Source organism: Solea solea, chromosome 8 (genome assembly GCF_958295425.1).
Source record: "Solea solea chromosome 8, fSolSol10.1, whole genome shotgun sequence".
Taxonomy (NCBI): domain Eukaryota; kingdom Metazoa; phylum Chordata; class Actinopteri; order Pleuronectiformes; family Soleidae; genus Solea; species Solea solea.
This window is the reverse complement of record NC_081141.1, coordinates 22,441,106-22,468,406: the sequence shown is the minus strand read 5'-3', so window position 1 is coordinate 22,468,406 and position 27,301 is coordinate 22,441,106. Positions and strand designations below refer to the sequence as shown.

At 43.3% G+C, this 27,301-nt stretch overlaps 2 protein-coding genes and 1 non-coding gene across 10 annotated transcripts in view; 2 read left to right on the top strand and 1 right to left on the bottom strand.

Moving 5' to 3' along the window:
- Window positions 1-477: 477 nt before the first annotated feature.
- On the top strand, window positions 478-17,025 carry LOC131463628 (junction-mediating and -regulatory protein-like). Of its 5 annotated transcripts, none has more exons than XM_058635455.1 (11): window positions 478-1,783; window positions 4,337-4,510; window positions 9,115-9,265; window positions 9,845-10,014; window positions 10,121-10,286; window positions 10,709-10,741; window positions 11,465-11,577; window positions 12,272-12,349; window positions 13,075-13,170; window positions 13,259-13,772; window positions 14,789-17,025. In XM_058635455.1, the coding sequence occupies exons 1-11, from the start codon at window positions 998-1,000 to the stop codon at window positions 15,094-15,096; spliced, it is 2,589 nt and encodes an 862-aa protein (XP_058491438.1). In that variant the 5' UTR covers window positions 478-997; the 3' UTR covers window positions 15,097-17,025. The 5 variants fall into 5 exon arrangements, with proteins under 5 accessions (XP_058491438.1, XP_058491436.1, XP_058491440.1 ...); XM_058635453.1 differs by having other exon boundaries at window positions 11,408-11,577; XM_058635457.1 differs by lacking the exon at window positions 10,709-10,741 and having other exon boundaries at window positions 479-1,783.
- trnaq-cug (transfer RNA glutamine (anticodon CUG)) lies at window positions 4,760-4,831 on the top strand. Its single transcript has one exon. It is a non-coding gene; the product is annotated as a tRNA-Gln (tRNA).
- Window positions 17,026-19,128: 2,103 nt separating the features above from the next.
- homer1b (homer scaffold protein 1b) overlaps window positions 19,129-27,301 on the bottom strand; it is a 35,461-nt gene continuing 27,288 nt past the window's right edge. For all 4 annotated transcript variants that reach the window (XM_058635462.1, XM_058635464.1, XM_058635463.1 and 1 more), the window contains 4 exons: window positions 23,606-23,762; window positions 23,376-23,486; window positions 23,199-23,279; window positions 19,129-21,827 (listed from right to left, as the gene is read on the bottom strand). In XM_058635462.1, the coding sequence (XP_058491445.1) occupies window positions 21,636-21,827; window positions 23,199-23,279; window positions 23,376-23,486; window positions 23,606-23,762 (541 nt within the window). In that variant the 3' untranslated portion in view covers window positions 19,129-21,635. The remainder of the gene's footprint in view (window positions 21,828-23,198; window positions 23,280-23,375; window positions 23,487-23,605; window positions 23,763-27,301) is intronic.

The following is a 27,301-nucleotide window of genomic DNA, read 5'->3' as shown; positions in this document are numbered from 1 at the left end:
TATCTGTTTTGCGTGTCTACGCCAGTACGTCCTTACGTGCCCTCAACTTCTCGATGTTGCTTTCAAACGTCCTCGGAAAAAGAAGAGCAATATTGATATATTGCCCATTGTTCGTAGCTTCTGTTCATGAACGCAGCCTTTAGTAACGTTACAGTTACATTAAAAAATAATACATAATTCTAGTATCTTGGATTTACGAAGTAAGACTGGAGTATCTTGCACTGTTTATTCAAGCAAGTTACTCCAGCAGTTACATGATCATTCAAGTCCGTTCTACCATAAGTCTGTCTAATAATAGGTCATCACAGATCCACGATACCACAACAGTACATTTCGAGTAATTCATTTTAATTAATTGCGGTTTTAGTGTCGCCGTGTTCTGTGAAATCTTATCTCACGGCTGTCAAATCGACGTTCGGTATAAATTCCGATATTTCTCAGAGCACTTGAAAGCTGCATGGTAATTCTGCGTATGTATGGTCTGTGTTTTGCTGAGCAGACGATGGAGAGAAATCATGGTCATACTGTTGTTATGACTCTGGGAGGATGTTGTTGACTTCTGTGTAGACTCACAGTGATGGAACATCCTGTCAGTGACTCCAGCGTCTGTGTGTGTGTGTTTGAACGAGGCTGCTGCGTTCGCGTCCCGTCGTTACTTTGAGATGTGGACTATGGAATAACAATAATAACGGAGCACAGCTGATGTGAACACACGGTGTCCGTGTTGTGTGTGTCACTGTCGGAGGGCTCATGAACACGGGAGATGACATTCGAGTTAGATAGTTGCACAGAGATGGGAAACGACACCGCGCTGCTCCAAATTCATCCGCCCGAGTGCAGGAGGAGGAGGAGGGAAGAACCTCGGGCTGAACATCCTCCGAGCGAAGTCGGTGTTTAGTGAAGACGCACCGTTTTACTTACCCCCCCAAAACAACATCAACAAAAATCGGTGGTAACTGGTGGTGCAGCTGATTTAATTCATAAATTCCCCGAAGAAATGTCCTTCACTATGGAGGATAATGTTGAGTCGGGGTGGGTGGCTGTTCGTCCGAACGCGTTCGAGGAGAAGGAGAAGCATAAATTTGTGTTTATTGTGGCGTGGAATGAGGTGGAGGGCAAATTTGCCATTACGTGTCACGACAGGACGGTGCAGCGGAGAAGCTTCGGCAGGGAGAGTCTGGCGGAGGCGACCGGACAAGATGGGGACCAAACAAAATGGCCCGAATTAAGTCCTGCGAGGGACAAAGTGTCGAGGAGCCCCAGCAGAACTGGCAGAACCAAGTCCCACAAAGAGACAAAATCAAGTCTGGTCAAGATTCAAACAGTGCTGAGACCCGCAGCGTCCCCCGTCAGTCATGTAACAGAGGAGCCGCTGTCCCCCTCACTAGACAGCCTGGACCTGGAGGAGCTGGACAGTCTGAGCCGGGAGGACTGCAGCTGGGCCGGACTCTTCTCCTTCCAGGACCTCCGCGCCGTCCACCTGCAGCTGTGCTCGGTCAACTCGGACATCGAGCCCTGTCTGCCGGTGTTTCCGGAGGAACCGGCGGGGATGTGGACGGTGCTGTTCGGCTCCGCCGAGGTGCCCGAGACGGAGATGGACGAGCTGTGCCACAGGCTGCAGGTGTACCTGGGCTACGCGCTCGACACGTGTGGATGGAAGATCCTGTCGCAGGTGCTGTTCACGGAAAACGACGACCCGGACGAGTACTACGAGAGCCTGAGCGAGCTGCGGCAGTCCGGGTACGAGGAGTCGCTCAACCGGGCAACGAGGCATCTGCAGGAGGTGAGAGTTTGACCCTGAACGCAGCAGCCTTCTCTGTGTATTAATGATAAAGTCCTCACATGGAGTTTATCAGCATCCCAGCTCAGTGTTTCCACAGCAGTGTCCTCACTATATCTGCGGTATACTGGAAGCTGTGTCATTGCCTAATGGTAGTGAGGAAGTAGACATGATGGATGCATCCCATTAAGTACAAAACAAAGCAGTATACAGGTCAAGGAGACTGCGTGACACACAAGTCACACAACAACACAAATAAGTGTGTTCCAAACTAAACCTACTTTAAAGATATTATGTTGTTATCTGAGAGATTATAATAATCCTGTTGATTCACTTCTTGTCACTAACAAAGATACAGTATATCAGTGGCTGTCAGATTAGTGTGGGCTTAATATAAACAGACATGATATTGATACTCACTCACACACTTATCAGTGGAAGTAAATGAATGAATCCTTGACTCCTGGAGCCAGACATGAAGAAGTCTTCAGATAAAGCAGGTGAGAGGACAATAATGGAAGAGGTTTTTCCAAGTTTTAGCATCACAGTATTATTCCTGGTCAATGTAGTAGATGAGCTATGGCTGCAAGTAACACTTATTTTCATAACTGATTAATATGTTGATTATTTGAATAATCGTTTATTCCATAACGTGTCAGAAAATATTGATCAGTGTTTTCCAAACCTTAAAATAATGATGTCTTCAAATGTCTTGTTTTGTCCTCAAACCAAAATCATTCAGTCTTAACAATTTCTTTGTTTTATGAAGCAAAGAAACCAGAAAATATTCACATTTAAAAGCTCAAAACTCACTCACTCATTCATTCGTCTTCTACCACTCTATCCTCCACATGAGGGTCATGGTGCCGATCCCAGTCAACAATCTCACACTCTCTTTAAAGTGTCCAAGCTCAAAACATCTGAGAAAATTCAAACTGACTGCTCGATTATAAGATTAGATGTTTACCTGTCGTCTGTGACTAAATAACTTGACTGATCCATTCATCCATTCATCTTCTACCACTTTATCCTAAAGTAATAACAAGGTACAGGAAGGTTTTTAATGTTAAAACCGCATTTATGGGAGAGTGAGAGACTTTTTATATGATTTTCTGACCAAGGTGTTTCCTCTCTGCTTTGAGCAGCACAGGGAAATAATCCACGTCATTCCACCCTGTCAGTCCCACGCCCACTCCTGTTAGCACAGGCTAGAAAGGCGCACACACACACACACACACACACACATTTATGATTAATAAAGGCAGACACAGGAAATGCCACTGTCCTATCTGAGCAGACAAAACATGAAACAGTCATTTTGAGGATGAATAAGAAAAGCTACAGATCTTATATCCGTCTCTTTATCACAGCACTGCTTCTTCTGTCAGCAGTGCTCTGTCTGTGTAATTCATTTAAACACAGCACACAGTTTGTTGGTTTGTGGAATCTCTCCATCTCTCTCTCTCTCTCTCTCACACACACACACATTGATCCCATCACTCCATTTGTGGGCTGGGTTAATGGCCGTTTCAGTGCTTGCTTGTAACCTACAGGATTGTTCAGTCTGGCAAAAAAAAAAAGAAAGAGTGCATATCGATCTTATTCCCAGCAGCAGAAAGGACTGTGCTCATTGAGTGAGCTCAGACGCACTCCTATTACTTACTCTTGCACAAAGCATCCCAATAGTCTGATTGCAAGGTGCAAGTATCAGTGGTTGTTTGACTTGCTGCCTCGTAAAAAGACGATAGACACTTGCAAACCACACGGCATCTGTGTCTGTAGCTGCTCTCACACATGCAAACGGACTCTGGAAAGATTTTGTGGGATTCCAGAGATTCTCCTGCCAGCTCATCAGTTTAATCTCCAGTTAATGACAGAGTAAACTCTGAAAATCCACAGCAAGAGAAATGCCAGATCATTTCACAGCGAGTATGTGGATGAGTGTCCTGCATGCTGCATTCACAAGCCACCACCTCATCATATCTGGATCCCGCAGTGCTTCTTCTGCAGTTGTGAGCAGCTCTCGCCCACACAATTGCCCTGCTGCATTCATCATATATGAAGTCTGGTAGAGGAGGGTGGGACCAAAATCTCCAGATATTACCCTCCTGTCTAAAATGGCCTCTGCTTAGTTAGCTCTTTCACACCGGCAGGGCTCTGTGCCAGTTCCAGAAACCTAAGTTTAAACTTTACAAGTTGGTTTGGAACCTGAAAAGTTGGTTCTCAGCTGGAACCGAAAAATAGTTCCGAACTGTGACATCATTAGTGAGCGTGTCATATTCTGGGTTGTGAAGACGAGCGGGAAGTTGAGGAAGTATGGAGAAAAAGAGCCGGTGTTGTGTTAACTTCCACCTGAGCAATGGGGATTAACGTCCTCCTACGTTGGTTCCTCTCAAACTGGTGAGGATGAGAAAGCACCAAGGTTCTGAGACTCCAGAACGGAGCCAGAATCAGAACCATGTTTGTCTGAAAGCGCTAAAAGAGATTTGAATGCATGTTGACTATAATGAAGTAACTTCTTGTGTGTGTGTGTGTGTGTGTGTGTGTACGATGCAGCTGCTGGAGAAGCACAAGGCCATGGACAGCATGGTGGAGCTGCTGAAGCTGTATGACGAAGAAGACCAGGCCTATGGAGGTTTGCTGGAGGCCTCCACACAGCTGTACCAGTACCTGCTGCAGCCTTTCAGAGACATGAGGGAACTAGCAATGCTCCGCAGACAGCAGATCAAGGTAAGAAGAAGTATGATTTCTTTGTTGAAGTTGTTGGAGCTTCTGTAGATTTTTATTTTATTATTATTCTGCCTCTGTTTGTTTTTTTGTGAACAGAAATGATGTAACTTTATATATACTATCAGACCAGACTGGGGGAGTGTTTGTGTGCATACAGTGGCAGCACAGCGCGAGGGTGGGGCATGATTTATGACGTCAGCAGGCGTGTTTGACGGCTCACTGGCTGAAAGTGAGACTGCTTTAGTATGTGGTTCCATGGTGTAATGGTTAGCACTCTGGACTCTGAATCCAGCGATCCGAGTTCAAATCTCGGTGGGACCTACTATTGAGAACTTCTTTAATCGTCCTCAATGTAAATTGTCGTTCACATTTAAATGCCATTATGGTGTAAAAAGAACTCTGTTTGAATGGAAGTCTATGAGAAAATCACTGTACTTTCACGTCATCAGAATAGCCGCAAAATTCAAAGGGAAGGTCTTCAAAAAGGTAGTAAGACCTTCTGTGATGTATTGCTTGAGGACAGTTGATGTAACAGAAGAGGACGAGATGGAGGCAGATGATCCACTGTGGCGATCCCTAAAATGAGAGGCCGAAAGAAGAAGAACTAAGAGTTCTAACTTTGGTGAAACCTACAGAAAGTAATTACCTTTGAAATCCATGTGAAATGTTCACAATATAAGAAGAAACAAGGGCAAAACCACTGATTGTACTGTATATACAAATGGACAGAGTCTTCTTCAGGGAGCCAGTAGAATATCAAGGCTTCAAAAGAGGAGTTTGTTTTGCAGCTGGAAGACTTTCTTGTCTCATTTTTTTTTTAATACAGTCTAGGAACAAAGTTGGGGCCCAAATCCTGAACTGACCCTGTAATTTGCATTGATGGCATTTTACCAAGCCTCATGATTCTGCACTGACAAGAACACAGTGTACACACCAACACAGAAGATAGTTCAATCGTGGAGCCATACAGCTACATGCCGTACATGGTTATGATGATTTCCATCTATGAGAAAACACAAATATGGCAACATGTTTTCTGTTGTGTGCTTCATGATGGTTTAGCCCTGGCGTTGTCAACCGTGTGGAGATTTTCTCTCCTAAATCATATGGTAATTCAGGTGATTATGAAGGAAACTGGTTCCTGTGTATTTCTCTACAAGACACGGAATAATTACAAAACACACTCAATGAGTCTTTGTGTGTTGTGTATTATGAAAAGCTGCCATTTAGGTCAGTGAAGCATCGGGAGGGGTTTGTGTGTTGTATGTATGCAACTGCAGAGAGAAGACAGAGACGAGTGAATGGATAAACGGTGGAAAGGCTTTGTTCAATCACTGCAGTGCTGATGGCACATTTATATTTAGCTCCCTGACTCATACACGGCACATGAGTAAAAAAAAGAAAAGAAAAAAAGGTGTTACATTACCAATCACAGAACTCAAATAGCCTTTTCCAACCTCGATTGTTGTGAACACCTTCCTGTGAGTCTCTGGGTTGTGAGAGACATGCTGGATCTCTGCCCTCCTGTCTCACAGACACATGAATAAGTCATGCTGTGTGTCGTCCTATAGGTTTACTGCAGGTACAGTCTGGTGCTGACACACTGAAATCAGCAGAGAGGGAAAGACAGAGTGAAATTAAAAAAAGAAAAAGGTCTTTGTTCCATTTCCTGTGAGGAAGGAAGAATCACCAGTGTCATCTGAAGACACAGCTGTGAGCAGAGTGTGTTTGTACATGTAGTAGGAATTATGGAGATAAAGGCCAATGAGGGCGATCACATCTTATTTTTCAACATGAGCGCATTTTCCCACAGTTGTTTTATCTGAAAGACCTTAAAAAAGCAGGTTAAAAGATCTTCTAACTAAAACAAAGGAAATATGGTTTGAATAAAGTCACTAGGGCTGCAACTAACAATTATATTCATAATAGATTCATCTGTTGATTATTTTCTCAATCAGTCAAGCACCCGTTTGGTCCATAATATGTCAGAAAATGCAGGAAAATGTTGATCAGCGTTTCCCAAACCTGGAATTGATGATGGTCTCAAATGTCTTGTCTTTGTCCACAAACCAAAATGATTCAGTTTGAATGATTTCTTTGTCATATGGAGCCAAAGAAACGAGAGAATATTCACATTTAAGGTGCTGAAAAGTCAGAAAGCTTGTGTTAGTTATTAGAAATAGTTGACGACTAATGTAGTAATCGATTAATAGTCGGCTAATCGTCGCAGCCCTACTCTTGACCCATTCAAATTGGTTATTGATTTATAACATTATGTATGAGTGTATGAACTAACTTGGTTTTACCTGTTCTGCCATGTATTTGTTGTGCCTGTGCAGCACTAATTATCCTTCCTAATCACATAATATCCTGTTACATTTATGTGTCTTCTATATTATCAAATAATAATAGCAATAATCACAAGGTTGAGTCATGATATAGTTGCACTGTCCATGTACAGTTTTTACAGTATGTATAAATTGACTGAAGTGTTTGTATGTGGCAGCACGGGGAGGCGTGTGGGGATGAGAAGTGTTTATTCTGGGTTTTCAATCGTACTCTAACCTGTTTTTTAACCTTGTCTCGCTTTACTAGCACAATGTTGCTGTTGCCTCCATTACTCTTGGGAATGTCGCCTGGCGACCCGAGATTTAGACACTTAAAAAACACAGAGACTTGATCGGCTTTGTGTGAACTCAATCAAGAGTGGTTTGAAAGGTTAAACATTAGATGGTAGGGTTTTATCAAAGGTTGATGCACACTATACGTTACAACAACACAAATCACTGGTTGTAATAAACAGCAGTGAAAAGGTTCCAGGATGTGGAGGAACGACAAAGACGGCGAGTAAAAAAAATGAGAGGAATGAGCAGCGAGTGGCTCACTGACAGCAGGAAATTGCAGTGGTAAATGATACTGCTGGGGAGTGCAATGTGAGCTGACGTGCAGCAAAGTTTCCTGGGGTCACACAGAGATGCTGTGTAATTCTGTAACCATAGCTGCTCACTTTCATTCTTGTGCGCTGAATAGACAACTTCTGCTTTCCCCGCTTGGACATTTAGTCGTTGATTTTCCTGATTTCTATGCAATTTCATATTCTTTTATGCAGATTATCTTGTGTGTATCTATAACAGGAGACATGGTAATGTCATTATCTCAAATGGTTCTGCACTTCATTAGTTACATATTAAGTATGTAGAGTTGATCATTTAGAGGCGTTAAAGGTCCTGTGTGTAATAATTATTTATATTTTGACAGATATTGAATATGTTACCCATAAGTATAATTATAAAGGTGTATAACCGCAACAATTAATCGATTATGAATAATTACTAAATTAACCATCAACTATTTTGATAATCAGTTGATTAGTTTCAGTGTTTTTTTCAATAATTAAAACAAGTTTATCTGAGTTTTCAGCTTCTTCTATGTGAATATTTTTTGGTTTCTTTGCATTAAAAGTGAATCATTTTGGTTTGTGGACAAAACAAGACATTTGAGAACATCATCATTTCCAGGTTTGGTAAACACGGATCAACATTTCTCAATATTTTCTGACGTTTTATGGACTAAACAAGTACTCATTCATTGCTTAAAAAATAAAAAATAATTTAGGTGATTTATATGTGTCTCTATAGGCAAAGTAATAATAAGCCAATGAAGAAAAAGGAGGAAGCCACTGTCACTGTCTCTGACACACTGGACCATTAAGTGGTTGTTTATGACATAACCCCATGACAATAATTCATTTATTCTGATTAAATTAGCTGTTATTTCATTATAATTACATTATTAGTCATTAAAAATGTGTCATTGTTTTGTTATTGATTCCCTATGTTTGTGAAAATACTGCATTTTACTCATGTCCTGTGTGTGAGGATGTAGAGAAGCGCCCTCCAAGGACGGTGAAACAATTAACGACTGCAGTTAGTTTGTTTTCAGTGACTCTGATCCATATTTTTCAGACTTGTCTCTCTGTACACGTGTGCAGATGAACTGTTCTGTCAAGTAAACATAACTTAACAGCTCCTAATTAGGTTTTATTAAGGGAAACAGGTGTTTCTTTTTGTTGTTGAGCTCATTTTCTCTTGCCACTGAGTGTCAGTAATGTGCTACTCTGAATCTTGAATACAAACAGTGTCATTGTTTTAATGAGACTGATATCATATCAACTACAACAAACTGTTTCAGGGAGGATTTTAGAAAATGTACTAAACACATACATTTATGTGCAGAAATGCCCTTAAAGCAAGGGTCTCAAACTCAAATGAGCCGGGGGCCCCATGAGCTTCAAATATGGTCAGGAGGGGCCAGGCAAGTAAAAAAAAAAAACACTAACAGTTCAGTAGGGGGGTGGGTGATATGAGCTTAAAGTGATATCACAATATTCCATCATGATAGAGCAATAATGACATTTGAGACAACCTACGTATTTAGGATGTGGAGGAAACATATGTATCTATAAATATCAAAAACAGACATGTGAGTGGAGGGCCGCATGAAATGATCGGGGGCCACATGTGTCCCGTGGGCTTCGACATTTCATAGGATATTTTTTTAAATTAATTTTACCATGCTGTCATTGTTCGTCCTCCTGTCGACAGATCTCCATGCAGAACGACTACCTGGGCCCGAGGAGGATCGAGGCTCTGAATAAGGAAGACTCAGACTGGCAGAAGAAAGCTCAGGAGGCGGTCCTCAACATCCAAGAGTTCACCGTCAAATACTTTGAGATCACGGCCAGAGCCCAGAAAGGTACAGCATGCTCTCACTGTTCCTGCCAAAGCCAGGTCAATAAAACAGAGGAATGAGTTTGAATAATCACACAGAACACACACACACACACACAAACTTGTTTTTATCTCTTAACGAGGACAAATCACAGACATAATGCATTCCCTAACCCCTTAACCTAACCCTTAACTTAAACCCAATTCTAACCCTAACCCTAAAACCAGAAAAGGCCCTTTGAAGTTGTGGGTCCTCACAAAGACAGTTTTGTACAAGTACACACGCATACACAAATAGTGACAGCGTTGGCCTTCTATTGACCTGTGTGTGTGGTTTAGAACGTCAGGGCTAATGTGATTGGGTAGTAATGAGGCAGTGCACACAGCCAGGCTTTGGCAGGGACAGGAGGAAACAAGGACAATCTATTGATCACACAGCCTTGGCAGCACTCTCTCTCTCTCTCCCACTCTCTCTTTCTGTGCAGGGTAAATTTACATCGTGACCCTGCTTATCCCATTTTTTCCCCCTAATTAATGATCCATTCATTGGTCCATTGTTTCTACCTGGAAGTGTCACTCATCTCCCCTGTGTTCGCATGTGCAGGCGTGTACGAGCGCATGAAGGTGGACCAGCGTAAGTTTGGTAAATCCTCGTGGACGGCGGCGGTGGAGCGCATGGAGAGGCTGCGCTACACCGTCGCCAAGGAAACTCTGCAGCTCCAGAGAGCCAGGGAGATTTGCCTGGAGCAGAGGAAACACACACTCCGAGATGAGGTGTGGCACTAACACAAAACAACATTTTAAAAAAAACAAAACAAAAAAACAAACGCACACAGGCACCGTTACAGACCCAGTTGACCTGTGTTCCGTTCCCCTGCAGATGCAGAGTCTGTGTAGCAGTGAAGATGCCATCGCCCTCTTAGACTACATGGAGACTCAGTACTATGAACTCCAGCTGCAACTGTACGACATCCAGGCAGATATACTACAGTGCGAAGAGCTGCTGCTCACTGCTCAACTGGACAGCATCCGCAGGCAAATGACAGGTGTGGCTTTCCTTTTTTTGAATTTATGTCCCTTGAATTCTCCAGAAGACATTATACTATATATATAAAACACTATAATAAAATCATCCTCCTTACTTTTAAACCCCTCGATGCTCCGGCCGCTCAATACTCGCCTGACCTTCCTTTTCAAGCCGAACACTCGTTTCAGGAAACTACGGCTGGAGACCAGACTCTTTTTATACTTTAAATGGTGCAGACGGAATTACACTGTCAACGTACCCAAAACTGACTATCCCTTTGTTAAAGCCGCGTGAGGCTAGGTGAAGTATATCAGACACGCGCACAGAGATTATGTTGACTGCGATAAAACATGATCAAACCGAAATAAAAGACGTTAAAAGTGTGTGGTCACAAAACCTCTAACCCAGCAGCCAATGAACCGGTGCTCTGCTTGTACACAGCCAGCAGGATCGTGTCACGATCACTGAAAACAGGTGAGCGTCATATAATCACATTTGCATTCATAAAGCTAAATTTCCATCAAGCGATCAAATTTAAATCAAATCTAACTCATATTCACAAATATTTCATGATCAGAAACCTCATTTAAATCAGAACAGGCATGTCTTCAAAAAGAATTCTATTTGCTGAGCATGGCTCCAAAACCTGGTCCTAATGAGGCTGTAATTTAATCATATAAATCAGTATACCTGAGAAAATTCTTGAGCTTTAGAAGTAACACCGTAACGTTAAAACACAGTGGTGTAAATAGGTCTCTGCGAGAGCCCACACACGGGGAGAACATGCAGACTCCACACAGGACTCCAACCAAACTTGTTATTAAAGGAAAGCACGCGAGAAAGGTTCCAGGTATCAATGCAGCATTTAGGGTAGACGTGCACCCAACCTTATTGGAAGATACAGTCCACAGAAACTCTTTCTATCCTTCTATCCCCCCCCCCCCCCCCCCCCCAAGTCGAAATGATTATTCTTATCATTATTATGTGTATTATGTGTTGGTTCTGCATGGTCATTTGCATTTGCACTGGTGTAATGTGATGTGTGTGTGTGTGTGTGGTGTCAATCAAACAGAGGTATTGTTTGTTTGTTTGTTTTTTGCATCTATTCAAGTCCATCCATTTATGTGCATGTGCCTTCAGAGCACCAGGATGAAGTGGTGTACTATGACACCTTTGAAAGTGCAGATGATATTACAGAGGATGACTCTGCTGAGAGGGAAGAGCTGCGCAGACTTCAGGTCAGCGCTCGACAGCTGGAGGCCAGAAGGGGGCGCATCACCGCCAAACGCTCCTACCTGAGGAAGAAGAAGGTGTGTATCCTTCACACACACACACACACACACACACACACACACACACTTTTAGAGTCTGTCCTGGTCCTGTCAGTGTGTGAGAGTGTTTCTACTGAATGGAACTGAGTGTAGATTGTGATTTGTTCGACTGGGTTTAAAAAGGAATTTTGGCTCAAACTTGAGTGAATAGTTCTTAACTTTTAGACGTGGCAGAGTAGATCAATAGATTGCGTTTTGCCGCTTCGTCTTCCTGCAGAATTCAGAGCAAGACTTGAGCGAGAGTTAAGACACAATAGCAGCACTCACACATGTGAATATTGTCTGTTTTCTTTTGCTCCATATAACAAAGAAATCATTAAAAACGGAATCATTTGAGAACGTCATCATTTTGAGTTTTTGGAAATAATGATTCACATATTTCGTCATTGAAAAAATGAATAGGTTATGAAAATACTTGTTTGTTGCAGACGTAAATGTTACAAACTGAGCCATTTACTGACAAAAACAAGCACTTTAAGTCACATGTATATGTATACTATATAACTAAATGTGACAACATGGGATAAAGTTGTAGTATAATTGACTTATTGAGCCAGTCAAGATCTAATATGTAAAAAAAAACCTTACAACCGTACACTAACTAACAAAAGAATTGCCCAACATAACAACATCATGAAAACTAATATATTGTCTTTCCATGCTTTCTCCACAGGAGATCTGTGTGTCCAACCACTTTCAGAAACAGCAGACGCATCAATCCATCCACAAAGATTGTCAACAGCTCCTACAGGTAGACAACAACAACAAACATAAACCACTCAGTGAGTGCAAACCTCTGCCAGGGCAGATTCCCACAGTATCCATACACTCACTCATCTCAAAAGGTTAATAATAGTAAAAATCCTGAATCCAGATCCTTATCCAGATGACCAGCAAAATCCATCCTTTTCTTTTGGAGTTAAGCTGATCACAAAAAAGACATGTTCACATGTTCACATGTGAACATGTCTTGGCAGAGGTAATAATGTCTGTTAAGTGTTTTTTCTCTTCTTTGTTTTATCAGCTCTCTTCAGCCGCCTTTACACCTGACATTAGAATGTGTTTTTCTGTGATCACATAGCTCTTCACCACATGCATTTACACCTGGTTTTAACATGCGTCTCCGGTGTGTCTATTGTACGGACTCCTCTTTGGTTTTCGAAGCAGGAGAAGAAGTCGTCTTTCGACAAGTGGAAAACCGGCGAAAAGCAGGCGAGAATGTGTAGTTTTGTCGCCGCTTTTCACGTCAGCTGTGTCGACGTATTTCTGCTCACGCGGTCGTTGTTGTTGAGCCACCGTCTCCTGAAGTGATCTGGCAGATAACAATCTGGATAACAATCTGTCCTCACTGCATCTCGGGTGTATTTACACCTGCACTTAGAAGTGGTCAGGCACTATGTGATGGCAATAGAAGAAAACCATTTTAATGCCAGGTGTAAACGGTGGCCTTCTTCTCTAACTCACGTCTCCTTCCAGCTGAAAAATGTAGAAGAGGAAGATGAGGAGAGGAGGAGCAGTCGAGTAAGTCAGGAGAGACAAAAGACTCTGGACAGATTGCGCACGTTCAAACAGGTATGCTGCATCACGTCATTATTATTATTATTATTATCTGTCAGCGTCACAACATCAGCTTCCCACTCACCACCGTGTCTTTGTGTAGCGGTATCCAGGTCAGGTGATTCTGAAGTCCACTCGACTACGTGTGGCCCACGCCAAGAGAAGAGAGCGAGGACGGAGCATGGAAACCAGCGAGAGGGAGGAGTATGTGCAGACCAAGGGACATCCGCTGTGTCTCAGCACCAGCGTGCAGACGGAACCCAGCTCCACACTCACCACTCAACCCGTCAGGTCCCTGAAAGTATGCCTCCCTCCGCTGCCTGTGTCCAGTCCTGCAGACTCCTCCTGCTCTCCCTGCTCCCTCTCGTCGCTGCTGGCGTCCCCCATCTCTCCTCCACCTCCACCGCCGCCTCCACCTCCCCTACCGGTCAGGGAGGATCTTTCACCTTCCGGGAGCCCGGGCTGGCACGGGCAGAAGTCTGAGGGGAAGAGTGCAGAAGAAGAACGGTCCTTGTCTCCACTCGGCCCTTTCATCCCTCGCTTCTTTGATAGCAGCCAACTGCTGAGCGCCCGCAAGAAGCTGAGGAAAACTCCAGAGTTTGACACGCACAGACGAGGTACTAGAACCATGCAACCAGGGATGTCCTAACCTCCATTTTAATTATTAATAGTTAATCTGTGCAGTTTGTAACTGAGCAGCGAGAGACAATCACCCTGATTTACTCGCCAACTGCAGGTCTTTCCACAAGTGCTGGCCCCTTTATTAACGTAAGCAGATCCTTCATGGAGCTCAGCTTTACATCGTTGGGGCAGAGTTGTCGTGGCATCACCTGTGTTTGACATAATCAAGTTTGCTCTGTCCTCTCTGCCCTGAGTGTGTTCACGCAGGTTCGAGCAGCTATCCTTGTTAGGACACTGCATTGACAGCCTAAACAAAGCATTATACCTAAGCTTAACCAGTATAAGTTAATGCCTAACCCTAATTGTAACCTAACCACAATTTGAATCTTAGCCCTAAACTTAACTAGTTCCTCAAGCCTGAGATTCTGACTCATTCGGACCAGGTTTTGGTCTCTATGAGGACTACTGGTCTTGATAAGGTCAGTGTAGCCTAAAAAGGTCCTAAAGAGGTAACAAATACAAGGGTTAGGGTAAGGGTTAACACACACACACACCTTTGCCCAGCAGAGGACAATCAAAGACATAATGCATCCCCTAGCCCCATAACCTCAACCATCAGAACCTAATACCTAACCCTAACCCTAAATCTTAAATGGTTACAGAACGTGAGGACCAGTCAAAATGTCCTAACTTTGGGTGACAAGTGTTTTGGTCCTCACAATGATATCCATACAAGAACCCACACACATTCACGCTTTAGTGGGGATCAAGCTTTAGTGAGGTGAATGACAAAAGATCAGAAAACTCAGAGCGCTTCTTGGATAAAGATAAAGTCAAAGAAACTGTTAAAATGGTCGTATTAAACTGCCTCCAGCCTTCATCAGGGTGTCCAAAAGACATTGGGACATTCGTACACATAACAAAAGTTCCACTTTTTTTTTGTTGTTGTCATTATTAAGTTACGATCATCAAATCTTTTCCCTTTCCTCTCCTCTCCTCTCCCCGTTTACAGTCAGCTCACCTATGGACGAGGTGCTGGCCTCCCTGAAGAGAGGAAGCTTCCACCTGAAGAAGGTGGACCAGCGGTCTCTGCCTCCCGCTCAGGGCGACGACGATGCAAACAGCATCCTGGCTCAGATTCGCAAGGGCGTCAAGCTGAGGCGCGTTCCCCATATAGAGAGGAAAGACCAGGGAGAGCTCCCGGCCTCCACTGACCCTCTGACCAGGAGCATTCACGCGGCACTGCGCCGCATCAAGGAGGCCTCGCCGGACTCTGACTCTGATGACGAGGGGCTCGCCGGCCCTGAATGGGACAGTTAGAGCTCAAGGATCACACACTAACACACACACACACACACACAAATGCCTGCCCCCTCTGGCACTGCATGCACTGCAACATAGCGAGCTGCTCTGTACTGTAAACACACACACACACACATACTGTTCCTCACTCATTCATATACACACAGCTCCACGTGCCAGGGTCTGAGTCATACTGAAGATCAACAACTCACCAAAGGATCTGAAAGGTCTGTGGTCATCGTGTTTGTTTCAGCACAGTGAAGGACACGAGTTTGTGTTTTCATTCTACTATAATGTCACTGTGGTTTTGTTCCTGTAATCATGTACTGTAATGATGCCATTTAACTTTCTTTGTCATTTGTACTGTTGAAATCCACACTGGCCCTCATCTGTGGCCACAACAATACTCTGAAACAGCACATGACGTGGTTTTACACCATGAACACACTGTACTGTACTGAAGGTCATCTGTGAAACCAAACCTCATATAGAAAGTAGTGCTTATACATGTGAAATCACACAAGGCCAAGGATGATAGGAGGGAGAATCCAGAAGAGGGCAGTAATGCAACATCATGGACGCTGACACAAACACTGTCAAGCCACCAGTCTTTTCCCACTGAGACTGTAAATATGTGAGGGAGACAGGAAGCACTGAGAGAGCACAAATATCCATCAAAGCCACTTTGTTTCCAACAGTGTTAATGCAGAAGATCCTGAATCCAAATCCTAAACCCAGCTCACCTTGGGCTATAACCATATACTGTATATAAAAATGATCAAGTCTTCAGAATTTGTGAACCGGCGTCAAATCACGTTCAAAGCCATACCGATTTTCCTCTAATTGGGAACATTCATTCATTCATTCGTTATTCATTCAATCACTCTCACATTCACACCTACGGACAATTTTAGAGTGTCCAATTAACTTCTGCATGTTTTTGGACTGTGGGAGGAACGGACCTTGTTCGGTCATGAACCTGGGTCTTTTTGCTGCAAGGCAACTCTGTCTGCCACTACTCTGCCGTGTGGACCCTAAATGGGAACATAATCTACAAAGTATCACATTCTATGAAAGAAACAAGTGATTGTTTCCATTAAGTGAGGAAATATTGTCGGTTAGTTTTCCTGTAGACCACATCTGTTTTTATATACAGTCTATGGCTGTGGCACACCAACATATTTAATCCAAATCTGTCCTTTACTTTTTAGTTATGCTGCTCACAGTCAGACAAAGATAACCTCCTTGTTAGAGGTATGGATTAGACATAAATGTGAAGTGGGATTATTGGATTTACTGTCCAGATTATAAACCATAGCACTATCAACCATCACTTTCTACTTTTGCACAGTTTTGGTTCAGTCCTGTCACAAATGGGTGTGGTTTAGCGCTGCAACTAAGGATTATTTTCATAATTGAGTAATCTGTCGGTCATTTTCCCGATTAATCGAGTAATTGTTTGGTCCATAAAATGTTGAAGAATGTTGATTGTTTTTCAAACCTGGAAACGATTCAGTTTGAATGATTTCTTTGTAAACTGAAAAATCAGAAAACTTGATTTAATCGTTGAAAAGCCCTCGTGTGGTTGCGTCTAAAAGCTCTGCTCGTCCAATCTGACACTGCTGCAGATACCTACAATCCTTCAGTCTGTCACAGCAGATTCGTGCCACTCGCCCACTCCTCACCACCTCCGACCTTCTCCAAGTGAGTGAGGAGGAACGAACCATCTGCTGGACTGAGGCATGTGGCCAGACTGGCAGAGATGTGCACAGTCACTTCATGTTCCTCTTGTGGTGCCACGTCTAACAACAACATCTCTGGCCCTGAAGCTGGTCACCTACAGCGGGGGGGAATATGGGAGGAAAAGGTCACCGAAGATGACGAGAGTTAGTGTCAGTTGTCTTTTGTAAAGTGTGGGCAGACTTGGTTGGTGATTCCCCCCCCCTCCCCTCGAAACATGTGTGGGATAGTCACGGCAGAGCTGTGAGAGCAGTCACGCTTGTGTGAATGATGGACGGCGTGTGGGAGGTGAGATTCTCTCTGAGCTGTGGGGAGCCACCGTGGGCTGTGGAGCAGGCAGTCATGACTGATGCGGTGCCTCCTAACATCTTATTCACTTTCTTTTCTCTCGTCGATTGCATCTTGTCCTAATTCCTTCCTCTGCACTACAGTGGGCAGAGCTGCACAGTGCGGAGGTGAAGACATGCTCACACACTCATGGAGTCGTGGATTCTTTAAAAAAAATACACAACATTTTGTTGATTCTACAGCTACAACTTTCTTGATCCATAGTAAAAATTCAAGGACAGAATGTGCTGACACAGCTTAAGATGGGAGGGCAACTTGTAAGAGAGTCTTCGCCCCATGGCGTCCACTTTTATTGATTTTCAGCACGCTCTGCATCTGGACAAGTGATTGTCCTTGGGTCAAAGTCAGTCTTTGTCATTTTCTTTGGTGAGACAGAGATCTTGGAATTTTCATTTCTCAGGCATCACATCGTCATTTGCTCTCTCTTACTTAACGTTACTCACTCACTCATTGTTCTGCACGGAATCTCACGTCAATGGCGGAGAGAGACAGTGGACAGTGTCCAAAAACAACGCTAGGAATTATGACTCTCTACGTACATCTAGCAATGCAGGGCATGAAACAGTAGGTGGCGTCGTAACAAACAAAGACAGACATTTACCTAAATATCAACTTCACTTCTTTCTTGCACAAAATCCAAGCACTTGTCCCATGTTTATTTAAGGCCATTTTCAGGGTCCTTGAATATTATTTTTTTTCCAAATTCACAAACTTTCACAGATTTCAAGGGAACCCTTTGAATCACTTTATCTGTAGCTTGTTTTTTTTTCTTCATCTTTTAGAAAAGTTGGAAAACACTGAACATGGACCTTAAAGGTGAGACGTAGACAAGTTCACACAGAGAGCAAAAAGTTCCCTCGCACTCTTCTAAAGAGCCATCTTAATGGGATGAATGCTTCTTGGCACCGCCCACCACCCTTGTGCTGCTGGTGTATGCACACAAAAGCTCCCTCGGTCAGGTCTGATAGTTTTGCTTGACAGATGAAGGACGCAGCAAACAAACCACAAACCTTCTGTTCACAAAAGTTGCATAGTGCACCTTTAAGACTCACCCGGACCATAATCCTGGACTTGATGCGACAACAACTCACAGTGTTGGTGTTGTTCCTCAAAACAATGACCAACAATGTATGTATATATAATTTTTTGTTTTTTTACCATAACCCAGCGATCACCTGTCACACTGTCACTGTCATTTCATTGAATTCCATCACTTTTTGTTACTTGTTTTGTTTCTCCAAAGCTTTTGCTCGTTTGTTTCCAAACACGTATGAGCCTCTGAGAAGTGCAATATCCAAATAAAGAGGAAGAAACGGTTGTTTTACATAGTGGTGTATGAAAAAATTACCCCTCTGCCTTCAGTCCTACCATCTTTTATTCACTTCTTGGTTTTTACAGCCTCCTCATCCTGCATTTGAATAAAACCTTGTGAAGCAAATTCTGAGATTGTCTGTTTCACTGTTTCACCAATTTTGTTAACAAGGAGTTTGTACAGTGTATTATATATATATATGTATATTTAGATATGTATGTATATATATACATATATATGTTAGGGATGAGCCGATACAATACTCAGTATCACTGGATCGGATATTTTGGACAGATACAAATTTAAAATCGGATACAATCCAATAAATCCTATATATCCCATGCTTTATTACGCACTGTAAAAAAATGTAAATAAAAGCTGTCATGTTGTTGTGAACATTTTATTTCTTCTTTATGGGTGAAGAATATTTACACAGTTGGAGAATTATGTCTTTAAAGTAAAAGCTCTAAAATGATTGTATTGGACTGATATCGGTATCGGCAGATACTCGAGGTTGTGATATTGGTATTGGGCCATCCCTAATACATATATATATATATATATATATATATATATATATATATATATATATATATGTATGTTTATATATATATATACTGTATTTATGAATTACATCAGCACTACGAACGTCTTGAGCCTGAGGTACCTCTTTAATATCATGAGTTCAAAATTACTTTTAAATAGTCAAAAATATTGCCAGTCTTCTCATACCTCTAAATACAATAATTATACCTACATTTAAATACCATAAGGTACAAAACAGGAGAATGAAAAGCTTCGTATCCACTACTGTACAAAGGCATTCATTAACAACAGCATTAATATTAGGGTGTTCCATCTCACGGCGTCTCTTGACTTGTCAACGTTAAACCAGGAAGAAGAAGAAGAAGAAGAAGAAGAAGAAGAAGAAGGAGGAGAACAAAAAACAAAAACAAACGGGGTCAACATTTCCCTTTTCATGGGTCTTATTCCCGTGTATTAACCTGTGTAACTTCACTACAGTATAAGTACAGAGTAATGCTGTGCTAGGACTATATAATGGGAGTTACGATGGTGTAATAATAATAAGAATAATAACGCATTGCAATCAGGTGCTCAATTGAAAGGCAAGTGTACAGCGTTTTGTTTTTCTTAGTAATTGAGTGATATTCTGAAAGATATTTGTCGTTTTTGAATTCCACTGCCTCGGCAGCCGCTCGATGAGGGCGAATCATTCTGTACAGTTGTCTATACAGACACCGAAGAGGTTTTTTCCCATTGTTTACTCACAGACTAGATACTCTACAAGACTATGACACTTCTCCATGGGGTTAATACACAACAATAAGCCACTGCAGGGTGTTACTGCGTTTACTGAGCGATCCGTCCGTTCATTTACAACGTTGCCACGAGTAAGAAATCCATCCCGTGTTTCATATATATATATATATATAGTTCTATAATTATATATCGTCAGTGTTATTTATATTCTATGTAGAAAAAAAGGAATAAAAACTTTGAGTAATAGTTTCTAGTAACAACCCGTGAGGAGGTGGAAATCTGTGGCCTGCTTCGCCGACGGTGGAGAAGATTCATGGACGTGGAGATGATGGCGCTCGATAAAGCCCTTCGCGGTGCACTACTTCGATTGAGACGGGCTGCCACACAGGTTTGCGGTCGACAGTTGTACACTCTCTGTGGGAAGGGGTGGGGGGCAAGAAGTGGGGGGAGGGGGGGAGGGGGGGAGGAGGAATCGACTGAGCTGCATTTGACCTATCTGCATGAGTCCAGCACTGAGTGGAGTCCCTGATAGAGTTAGATAGAGGTGTCGTACAGAGCCTGTCTGGTATTGCTCAGTGTGTGCATGTCGGCCTTAGTGTCCAAAACCGGGGTCTTTCTCTCTCACACACACAAACACACTGTCGCACTCGCACGCACGCACACACACACACACACACACACACAGGCATATTATATATACAATCACGTGTCCACTGATGTGCGCTCTCAAGGCACACGTCAAGTCAAAGGTCAGGCCTTGTTCAGAAACACACACACACACACACACACACACACACGCCACACTGAGCTTGGCAGGAAGACAGGTCACTTGTTCTGAGACGGTGGAAGCAGTCTGGATACAGGAATTCTCATGTCAGACCTAACGGGAGAGAACACACGCGTGCGCACACACAGACACACACACACGCACACACGTGTTCCCTTTAAACATTTCTGTGTGGCATGAACAAACGTCTCTGGAAGATTCGACGCTCGTCACTTGGTGTTTTCTTTAAATAAGCTGTGGAGCTGCAGCGACTATTTAACCCCCCCGGGGAAAGCCTGGAGTGTCTGGGCCGTCAAACAGAGTCGTCCTTTAAGTTCTCTGTTCTCCACCGACGCTCAAACGCGAGAGTCTCAGTTCAACACTTCTCTGTACAGTAAGTCACTTTGGATCCAAGCATCTGCTAAATAGAGGGGCGATATTTCAGCGGTGGTGGGGGATTTGGCAGCTTTGGCGCAGTTCTGTCAGAGTCTTACCGACGATTATTTCCACATGACTTTCAATATTCCCCTGGTGGTGGTGGTTTAGGGGGAGTGGGGTTTTTTTGTGTGTGTGTGTGTGTGCAGATGATACTGCAATCTGTGGTGCAGTTCTCCCAGTCAAACAGCAGATGGCACTGAGGCACAGTTCTCAAGTTAAGTCTTGGTGCTAGTGTGTGTTTAGGTGTTTAGGTGTGTGTGTGTGTGTGTGTGTGTGTGTGTGTGTGTTGTGGGTGTGCGGGCACACAGCAGGCATCTGGATGACTGGTTCAATTCAACCAAGGTTAACGCCTACACCAGCCAATCAGAAGGCAAGATGAGGTAGTCCCTGCCACGTCTTTGAAGTAACAGGAGTGCTTGCGGTTGGTTGGAGCTCAGATGCCTGCAAAGGTAAAAACCAGGATTTAGCTGCCCTTTTTTTTTTTTTTTTTTTTTTTTGAGCAAATTTAGAACCGGGGCAGTGCAGTGTCTCAGTTTTCAGAGGGATTCAGGTGAAGGAGGAGGAGGAGAGTGGGGCATTGTGTGGTAAGATCTTGATGTGACTGGAGTTTGGGGGGCGTGAGGGTATAAATTATGTTATGGCTCTGTCTGTGAAGGTGAGGCAGCTCCGTCTCTAGCTGGCCTCCTCGATGAGCCGGGCTAAGGTGTCTCTGAGCTCCGTCAGCTCAAAGATCTTGCCGTCCAGCAGCTCCAGCAGCGTCCGCAGACTCTTCCTGAAATTCTCCTGCTCCTCCTGGTTCTCCTCAAGCCGCTGCTCGGCACCCGACAGCTGCTCCTCCAGCACCCGGCTGCGCAGCTCCGTCTCCTGGAGACACAAGTTTGATATAATTACGTTATTAAGTGGGATAGAACTCTGTTATTACTGCTACATTTGCAGGTGAAAATCTGCACCCAGGTGAGGATTAGTTTAACATGTGTAGGTGGAGTAATGTCATTTTATAACAGGACATCAGGAATATTAATAATATATAAAGGCCAATTCATTAGGTAGAGTCGTATTAATATTAATTACTGACGAGCCTACTGCTTGTTTTTGTTGACATTTTATTAGCCGCCTAGCCTCGGCCTACTACATAGCGAGGTGCTTGCACACTTACCTAAAGCAATCACAAGTCCTGTGCCTCTGACCTCTGCTTTCAGCCTTCGTTTGGTTCAGAATGGTGTTCGTCTTTTGCCGCAGACTTGTCCGACCGCCTAGTGCGCAACCGAATGCGTCTTCAAACGCCTCCATGCTTTGAAAATCCGCGGGAAAACTACTTGTAAACAGGACACGACGGAGTATTTACGCACATATTTACTGCGGGTCTATTCGAACAGGATTAGTATCACCTGGGGACCTTTTTACCCAAAGTAATAATCTTTACATGATTGACATGACACATTCAGACGGGACTAAAATCACTGAGTAGCTCTTTACCCCCACCTCTCCATGTGAAAGTAATCCCATCTGAATAGAGCTTTTTTTTTGTTTGAAAAGTGAAGCTCAGAAAGTACGGTGGACGTAGCAGGTAGCCACCAGGGGGCGACTCTGATGAATGAAAAGTTTATGGGTAAATGAGCCTATTTCTTGCTGTTTCAGCAGATAAGTCAATGTAGTAATTTATATTCCCACATACTGCGCATATGAGGTCTGAAGTCATGAATTCAGGCCGATTTTCAAGCGATTTGGTTGTGACTGACACATTTCCAGTGTCTGACCTGGTTGTTGTGCACAAAATTCAAGCACTTTCAATGACCCGTGTCTATTTAGGGCGACAAAACTTTAAAGGGCCTTGAAATCTTTTCTTTTTTACAAATTATTTTACAAAACTTTCAAGGATTTCAAGGACCTGTGGAAACCCTGGACAGGGACGACCGCGACACATTTAAAAAAACAAGAATGTTGACAAGAAATAGTCGAGGCACTTCAGAAACCTGGTGAGTAATGATTGACAACTGTTTGCCCCACCTCCCCAAAGTGTTGTGAACGATGATTGGTCTTATCTGTAGAGTTGCCAGTCCCCCGAACAAGACACCAAGACAATAATCCGTGCCACTGTGATTGATAATCTGACACAGTGACCATCGTGACAGACACAAAAATCGCGGAGGCATTTATAACAAACCTGAAATGATTGAGCTTTATTCACATTTAAAAGAAAACAAAGTAACACAAGACGTTTTTTCTTTCACTCACCTCAAGTTTTTGAGTGAGAGTGTCTTTTTGCTCCATCAGGTCGTTCATGTTTTCCAGTTCTTCCTTCATCTTTTCCATTTCCTGGAACGGAATAAAACAGAATAAAAGTCTGTGTCACACATAATGTACGTAGGAGACTTTACACACACACACACACACACACACACACACACACACCTCTTCTTTGTCCCTTAGCGTATTCTCCAGTTCCTCTATGGTTTGGTTGAGTTCAGTCTTCTGGGATTTGATCACTGGGGTCTGGTTGCTCTGACACTCGAGCTCTGTCACCTAAAAAAGAGAAAATGGAGGGAAAAGGTGAGTTTGACAGAAATCTATCTTTTAATCACTCCCAGTCTCTTTGAATGAATGAATCGCACGTGAAAACAATAAACTATTAATTCCCTCACCCGTTTGTGTAGTCTCTCAGCCTCCTCCTGGTACGCAGCCAGTTGTTGTTTCCACTGTTTGACGTTGGCCGTGGACTCCAGCAGAGCTGCTGTTAGTTTGGCGTTGTTTCCCTTTAGTGCCTCCAGTTCTGCCTCCCAGTGTTTTGTCATGACGGGGCTGCACAGGAACACAGGAACACAGAAACACAGACTTTGTGAGGTTAGGATTTGGCCTCAAACCCGATCTTTTCAGACAGACTGTCCACACTGTTCGTTTGAATTAAGCTTGAATCATTTTTTTTGTCCGACCAGACTTTCAAAAACTCTGAGACCACTCAGTAATCCATACGTCCATTCACCAATTCATCCTTGGATGAACATTAAGTCTATGTCCTCATGTTGTCATTGTGGGACTCTCTATAACTAAACCGCGTCTTCTGCAGTTAACTCGATTTGTTAATTTGAAAATGCCAAAAGAAATGGGCGGAGCCCGGGGTGAGCAAGAGGAGGAGGGAGAAAGAGTGCAGAGTGGTTAGGGGGCGTGGTCTGAGTTTAAGCTGTCCAACAAGGTGCTGCTCACACAACATGGTGGAGAGAGAAAGACAACAGAGCAACAAAAAAAGGGGGGGGAGTCTGGGACAATGAGCCTTGCACTGATTGGACAAAAAAGTGATGTAGGAGTGAACCACTTTAGTTACACATAGTATATACAGTACATACATTCTTTGCATATATTATCTACAGTTATTTTCATTAATATTTTTCTATTATCCCTTTTATTGATAGTAATCTGAGATTATAGCCTCAGACTGGCTGGAGCCTAATCTGTTCCGGCTACTCACAGGTGAGAAATGGAGATGAGCGATAAGTGACTGAATGTGATTGAATTTCATGATGGAGTGGTATGTGTGGGAAGCAGGGAGGTGGGGTGGGGGGGCGGGGCATATGGGCTGCGTGGTAGATCATTTGGAGTTTAAGTGTAATATTAGCTGTGTATGAAGCGGGAAAAAGCTTCCGCTCTGCACTTTCCTGTCAGACATGAGCAACTCAAGCTTTCATTTATATAATACGCACTCCTTAATCTGGAGATTTAGACTTCTGACTACAACAGGTATGCACCATTTATCTTCCTCTTGTCATGTCCCTTCTTCTTCCTACTCTTCTTCGTTATCCTTCCCTCTCTTCTTTAGTGTTGTATGACAGTTGACATCTGTAATGTTCCATCAGTGTCCTAATTCTTCTTGTGCCAGTGCTTCATTCCCTTTCTTCTTCTTGTTGGTGTTTTCCCTTTTCTTCCGGCTGTTTCTTTGAACACATCAGGTATTTATCTTCTTTGTTGGTGTTTTACAGCAGCTGGAATTACTCCCTCCTTTAAAAATGGACATTTCCTTCACATTAACCTCGACTCTCAGGTGTTTATCTTCTAATCGTCCTACTTTTACAGTCTCTTCTCTGGAATCTTCGCCAGCTCGGTGAGTGAGGCCGCTCTTTGTATTGTGTGACCCCCGGCGGTGTTTGTGTTCCACCCCCTCACAGGCCTGCACACATGCACATGAATATGCTGCTCTCACTGCAGCAGCAGCAGCAGCAGCAGCAGCAGTACTCCACTCTGCCATAACTCCCACGCTGGATGTGTGTAGAAGGAGAGAAAGCCCAGATCTAATTCACTCAGGACTCCCACGGCGCCTTCGATTCTTACACAACAGCCACCCCCTCTGCGAGCGCGAGTGTGTCTGCGTGTGTGACGCATAGGAGGGAAACGACACTTCATCCTACACATGCACATACTAACTAACTCACTAACTCACACACACACACACACATATGGAGTGATGCTGTCACCAAGGCTTGCAGCCCCGCCAATGTATAAACCCCACACACACACCAGCAGCAGCTCAGTGAGCGGGAGAGCAGGCGGGACATCAACATGTGAGGACGGAGACAAGACGGTAGAGAGCAAGTGAGCGCGATGGAGGGAGAGTTAGAGGAGAGAAAAGTGCTCAGACACCGGTGTTCGTCTTCATTAAAGAAGGCCGGGAGGAAGGTTTCAGGAAGGAAGGAAGGGAGGAAGGGAAGAAGGAAGGAAGAAAGGAAGACACCTGAGCACAGTCCTGGAGGTGTGTGACAGACATGGAGGGTAAGTTTGCTGCTGAACTTCTGTTTGTGACCACGATGTGGTTTTTAAATAGTAATTACTGTTACTAAGTTTTATCATTTTGTTTGAATTCCATTCGAGTAAGAGGAAACTGAGCAATGTTGAATTCATTTCCAGCTCGTACCAGGTTAAATATTGTCATATTTGTTTGTACTATGTTCATTTTAATTTTAATGTTATGTATGTATATATATATATGTATATATATACATATATGTATAGTTGAACCATTTCTGAATAAAATCCCCTGTACTGTATTTGACACATGAATATTGTTTTGAAAAAAGGATTGTTTATTTTTTCTTTTATTTCATTTTATAACTGAATCCTCCTAATAACTCTCATGAATAAAGCATCAACAGTTTGTTTTGTGTTATTATCATTATTATTATTATTATTATTATTTATTCCACTCCAAACACAAAGCACACAGAAGGTTTTTCTACACTTTTTCTCTTTGTTTTTTTTTGTTTTTCTCCTGCCATGTCCGAAGCAGCTTTAAGATTAAGTCGCTCCATGAATGAAACACACTCTGCATTCAGGAAACCAGGAGCTGCACTTTCATTGTCCAGCACAAAGTTCTTCGCGGGAAAGTCCATCAAGCTATTCATCTATTTTTGTAACAAATTTCAACTCCTAATACAAAATAATATAAATGGGTTTTGAGAATGTTCACAATAAAAATGACAATCAGCTTTTACTACACATTGTCAGGTAAGGTTCTTTCTCCTCAAGAAGCAGAGAGGCAGAGCAGTTGCCATGGCAGCAACGGAGGAACAGAACGGAGGCGCTTGTGGCATCCTGACGTACATGACATCGGCAGCGTTCACACACAAGCCTCTAACGGAATTGACGAGCACGATGCGTCCGTCCTCCACCACCACCGTGGGAGAGCATTCACACAGAGCCAAGCCACTTCCAACTAAAGCTCCTTAAATAACGTTCTGAGAAAAAAAAAAGTGCACTGCAGACACGCTGCCAAACACGCCTACATCCTGTGATGCAAACGCAGCACTGCACACAGCTGCGTGTCTCATCCTCCTCCTCCTCCTCTCTCTCCTCCTCTGCCCTCTGCACCCACTCACACACACCTGCCTACACAGCAGTGTCACACACAGTCACATGTCAGCGAGGAAAAGACCATCACAGAGGTCAACAACGGGCAGAAAACACCTGTGTGTGTGTGTGTGTGTGTGCTTCCACGTGTGAGTCTGAACCTCCACGACACAGGAATGAAGTAAAATCATTCCATTTTTCATTCTTTTCCACTATGACTGTGAGTCAACGTCACGTACACAAACGCAGGTAAACGTGGCAAACACAACACACCGAGCTCAAAGTGACAGAAAATAAAGAAAGGAGAGGCTGGAGCGGTAAGATATCTACCTACTCTGCATATGCCTCTCAGAAAATATAAAGAGACTGAGGTTTGCTTGTTACGTCCACACGAATGCAGAGAGTCAACCCTGTCTCCCACGCATGCAGCATTAATAGACATTTCAGCAGCAGAGCTGCAGCAGGCGGTGGGAGACGCGCTACATCCCGCTCTCACTGCATAGAGC